At 43.3% G+C, this 4898-nt stretch overlaps 1 protein-coding gene across 1 annotated transcript; it reads left to right on the top strand.

The window, feature by feature from the left end:
• The first annotated feature begins 2332 nt into the window (after positions 1-2332).
• On the top strand, positions 2333-4898 carry LOC124683621 (histone-lysine N-methyltransferase ATXR4-like). The gene is made up of 8 exons (XM_047218103.1): positions 2333-2518; positions 2632-2730; positions 3057-3112; positions 3263-3389; positions 3579-3648; positions 3792-3971; positions 4552-4623; positions 4768-4898. Exons 1-8 carry the CDS (start codon positions 2333-2335, stop codon positions 4884-4886), a joined length of 909 nt encoding a protein of 302 aa, XP_047074059.1. The 3' UTR covers positions 4887-4898.

Below are 4898 nucleotides of genomic sequence, written 5' to 3'. Positions count from 1 at the left end.
AGCTAGAAGGAAACATGACACTCCAAGCAACATTGATGAGGATCTTCCTTCACTTTACCAGCCGTTGACCCTTCGTGTCACCACCCGACTCTGACTACCAAACACGTCGCCAGCTCTAGCAATTGTGAAGGCACCGATGACTTCTGGATAAGGAAAGATACACAATTCATATACCCATGCAAACATTTCACCCTTACAAAAATGATGTTTTGCAGTAATCTGAACCTTGGACGTATAAGGAAAGATGGACACAGAACCATTCCCATAATAGATAATATAGATTCCAACCGAATTAGTGAGCAATCAGATTGCTTCTTAAATATTTATAAATTGAATTTGGTAATGAAGACAACTAAGACAAGAGATATAGGCTAGTAACATATAACAATGACTTTAACCTCTCGACCATCTTGTTGAATCAGCAGGAGATAGCCAGCATCATGAACAACTATTCCATTTTTTAACCACTCCATGAACCCCTTCCGCTGCACGATAGAATGCTAACAACACTGCTCATCGAATTTCACATATATGATCAATCATAGTTTCATGACAAAGAAAATAATCATAATTGTGCGAAGGTTGTAAATCTCAGTCATACTGCCATCTTCGACAGTCTATATTACAATATACTCCCCATAATGATGAATCTAGATGGTAATCATCTGCACACAAGCTTTGCAATTATTAGCACAGATGGGCTAGAAATCTACCGATTTTGCTACCTGCAAAAGATATTTCAGAAAAGAAAGTCACAAGGGATCAAAACTGAGAAGCAATCTGCAGTGGAATGATAATTTTCAAGTAAGTGGAATTATATAATTGCTGAGAACCCATCCGCGGGGTTGCCCACAAGGTTCCTCCGGTGCCTCGACCTCATCGCGTGGTGCGTCGAGGGGATCCCATCCTCTAATGCATCACCCACCTCGGCGCCTCTACTTGTGTGGCGGCGCTTGGAGGGGAGGTGCCCCGTGGAGCGGCGGTGGGCGGAGGGGTGCGGAGCTGCTTGAGACGTCACAGTGGATGGAGCGGAGATCTCCCACGGGGTCGGCCGTGAAGGGCCGAACCTCAGACCACCGAAGCGGCCGGGGCAAGGCGGCATGCGGGCGTGGCCATGGGGAAAACCTATACACCGACCAGGTCGGTGGCTACCAGCCACCGCACACCCCCTGGTCGGGTATGGGCCAGGCCCAGTTCGCTGCTCTTTTTGGGTTTTCTGTTTCTTTTTTTCTTTTTTTCGTTTCTTTTCTGTTTTCTTTCTTATTTTGTTTTTCTTTCTTCTTTTTGTTCGAACTGAAATTTTTTCAAATTTCAAAAATGTTCAAAGTCAAAAAGTGTGCAAATTTGAAAATGTTCAAATTCGAAAATTGTTCAAATTCGAAATTTGTGCAAATTCGAAAATCGTTCAATTTTCGAAATTTGTTTAAATTCGAAAATCGTTCAATTTTCGAAATTTGTTCAAATTCGAAAATTGTTCAATTTTAAAATTTATTCAAATTCGAAAAATCGTTCAATTTCAAAATTTGTTCAAATTCGAAAATCGTTCAATTTCAAAATTTGTTCAAATTCGAAAAATCGTTCAATTTCAAAATTTGTTCAAATTCGAAAATCGTTCAATTTCTGAAATTTGTTCAAATTCAAAAATCGTTCAATTCGAATTTTATTCAAATTTGAAACTGTTCAGATTTAAAACAGAGAAAAAATGAGAAAGGAAAAAAGAAAAACAAACTTGGGCCGACCCGTCCGCACCGAATCCACAGCAAACCAGTCTCAGCAAATCGTGGGCCGGCCCAACAAAAACCTGGGGGGGTGGTCGGTGGCTGTTATACACCGACCAGGTAGGTGTAAAGCAGCTCCCGTGGCCATGGGCGTGCGGCGCGTCGGCGGGGACGCGTGTGGGCTATGCTGGCGGGGAAGATCGTGGGCGGGCGGCCCAAAGGGTAGTCAGGGGCTGACGCGGAGATGGCAGGATAGACGGTGAGCGGGCCACGTCGGCATGATTCATCGTGGCGTTCATGGCGGCGGGGTAAGTGAGGGAGGAAGCTTGGGACTTGGGAATGTGCGAAATTGAGGGAATACGTTTTCCGGAACACGTACTGGCAGAGGAAATATTTGGCGGAGTGCGGTGCGGTAGGCGTTATTGCTAATTGCACTTTTCGTAAACCATCAGCTTAATTAGGACGGTTAGATCTCCTTACTGTGGATAATCAAATGATTCTGATTTCTTGGTGTACACTTGACGGGGTGACTCTAGAAAAAATCAAGTTCGCTCTTTTATTAGTAGTAGAGATGCAACCAGATCAACGGCTGAGCTCTATTCTCTCCGCTCCTCATGTCCCTCCTCCGGCGCCTCCTCTCCACCGCGGCGGCCGCCGCCCACGGCCCACTGCCGATCCGCGTAGCCTTGACGGACTCAGCCGGCCGGGGAGTCTTCGCTACCCGCCCTATCGCCGCCGGCGAGGTCCTTCACTCCGCGCAGCCCCTCGTCTCCCATCCGTCCCGCTCCCTCCTCCACGAGGTGACCTCCCCTTCACTTGCTTCTGCCCTGCCCACCACCTCTCCCCCAACACAAGAGCAGGGCTTCATATTTCAGACGAGTGGAATAAACTAAGTAGTTCGCACTGGTCTCAGGTGTGCTACAGCTGCCTCACAAGGAAGCCGGGGAAGGGCGGCGGCTCCAGCGGGGGCTGCTACTTCTGCAGCGACGCGTGCCGACAACATGCTGCTAAGGTGTGGACGCCTTTGCACGGTTTCGGGTAGATCTTGCTTGTAATCACTCCCTAGTAGACACGCTTCTTACAAATCTTTTCAGTGTACCAGCGCTCAAGCATCAAGATCCAGTAGGTGTTAGTGGGTTGGTACTTGGTAGTCCTATTCATCTGTGCAGTTTCAGTAAGGATAGTGTATGATACCTAGTACGAGCATAGATGGGATCCTAGGATTCTTAACAGTTTGTGGTTTTTTCATCGTACATCATTCCTACTTCTCCTTTTTTGACAGAAGCAGTTTTTTTTCTTTCAAGTAGCTAACAAGATGTGTGGTTTATTCCTGTTTAGAGATTCCATGGCATTGAAAAGAATTTGGATTGGTCTTTGTTAGACGATCACTGCAGGTATGTATGTTGGTACTCCCACATTTCATGGATGTAGATGTGTGCACCTCCTGATTTCCTCTACATTTGATTTGTCACTGTTATGGCATTGCCATTTCTCTATACATGCAATTGTAATTTGAGCATTTTCTATTACTGTTTGCTTTGAAGTTTGCGTGGTCTTAAGTACCCATACATGGTCAAGCGGCTAGCTTGCATGGTTATATCAGGAGCTATTGGCGCAGACTGTCTTGACATTCTTCAGCCAGCCCGTTTGCATCGGGGTATGATTTCCGAGGTAGCTTTTCTTAACGGTTGAGTTCTTTTCTCTCTCGAGAATGGTGTTTAGTTATTCTTATCCTTCATGCAGATCAGCCTCGCTTCTGTAACTATTATCATCTTAGAACAAATTCACATGGCATTCACGTTTTCTTGCTCTATGATGTTATATGGTTGGGTGCTTACATGGACAATTGGAATATCATAGATGGAGGAGGAGTTTGAATTGCTGGATTCCACTTTTAGGAAGGCAGGGTTTCAGGAAGAACTCGCCGCTTGTATCCTTTATATCTTATTTTAGCACCATCTGTCATCCTGTTTTCCTGGAGTTCTTCTCTCTTAATCTAGTTATCTTGACCAAAAGCTGAATGCCAACATACATGAATTTATATTCACAGTTCATTTTCTTTGACAATAGTAGTTTTCACCAAACAATGGTACATCAATGTACTTGCAAGAATACGCGTAAATGCATTCCGTATTGAGTTGGTTGCAAATTCATATGAGGATCTTCTATCATCAGCGATAGCCTCAGTAGCATGCGATGCATCAGTTGGCAATGCTGTGTATATGCTCCCCTCGTTCTACAATCATGACTGTGGTATGGCTCTTCACATGTTCATTAGCTACAAATGTTATGTATAGGCTTCCCTTGTGTTCTAGAATTATGGCTGTGGTATGGCTCTTCACATTTTAATTTAGACGGAAAACAAAGAGCTCAATATTTAATGGTTTCCGTGTTTCTTCTTTGGAAGCAAGGATTTGGTTACCGCATTTCCTTATGATATTTTAGATGTACAGTAAATGTTTATTGCTGTCTGAGTTTTCAACATTATTTCAGTACTCGGCAGCTCCACATTATATCCATAATGAATTTGATCTTTATATATTTTTTCTCCATGCCTAAATGTATTAAGTTTTTGTTGGCATCTTTGGGTGTTTAAGCAATTGAGATCAAGAAAGAAGTACTCCCTCCGATCCAAATTAGTTGACTTTATTTTATTTAGATATGGATGTACCCAGATGTGTTTGTTGACTAAGTATATCCGTACCTAGACAAAGTGAAGTCAATTAATTTGAATCGGAGGGAGTAGCAAACTTTGTACTTCATGAATATCACTTGTCTTTTCTTTTCAAATTCACATCTAAATAATTCACATTATTTTCATGCTGACTTGCAGATCCAAATACTCACATAGTTTGGATGCAAAATGCAGACGCTAAACTGAAGACCCTTCGTGATATTGATGAAGGTATGGATAAGTTGGCAGTACCTATCTAACCATTGTTCCCTTGTCAACGGTAAAAAGCAAAAAAAAAAAAAAAAAGGTGAAAGCAAAAAACAGTGATGAGCAGACTACCATTATCTTGATACTGTTGTGTTGCATCCGTCTTAGGTGAGGAGCTGCGCATCTGCTACATTGATGCAAGCATGGATGTCAATGCCCGGCAGAAGATTTTGGCTGAAGGCTTTGGCTTCGAGTGCTGTTGTCTGCGGTGCTTATCTGGAGATTAGATTCTATGTTTC

This window comes from Lolium rigidum, chromosome 1 (assembly GCF_022539505.1).
Source record: "Lolium rigidum isolate FL_2022 chromosome 1, APGP_CSIRO_Lrig_0.1, whole genome shotgun sequence".
Taxonomy (NCBI): Eukaryota; Viridiplantae; Streptophyta; class Magnoliopsida; order Poales; family Poaceae; genus Lolium; species Lolium rigidum.
The sequence above is the reverse complement of the archived record's forward strand: the minus strand, read 5'-3'. Positions and strand labels throughout refer to the sequence as shown.

Coding starts and splice junctions, on each gene's coding strand:
- LOC124683621 (XM_047218103.1), top strand. CDS start 2,333: ATGTCCCTCCTCCGGCGCCTCCTCTCCACCGCGGCGGCCGCCGCCCAC. Junction 2,731..3,056: donor GCCGACAACATGCTGCTAAG/GTGTGGACGCCT, acceptor ATTCCTGTTTAG/AGATTCCATGGCATTGAAAA. Junction 4,624..4,767: donor CCTTCGTGATATTGATGAAG/GTATGGATAAGT, acceptor CATCCGTCTTAG/GTGAGGAGCTGCGCATCTGC.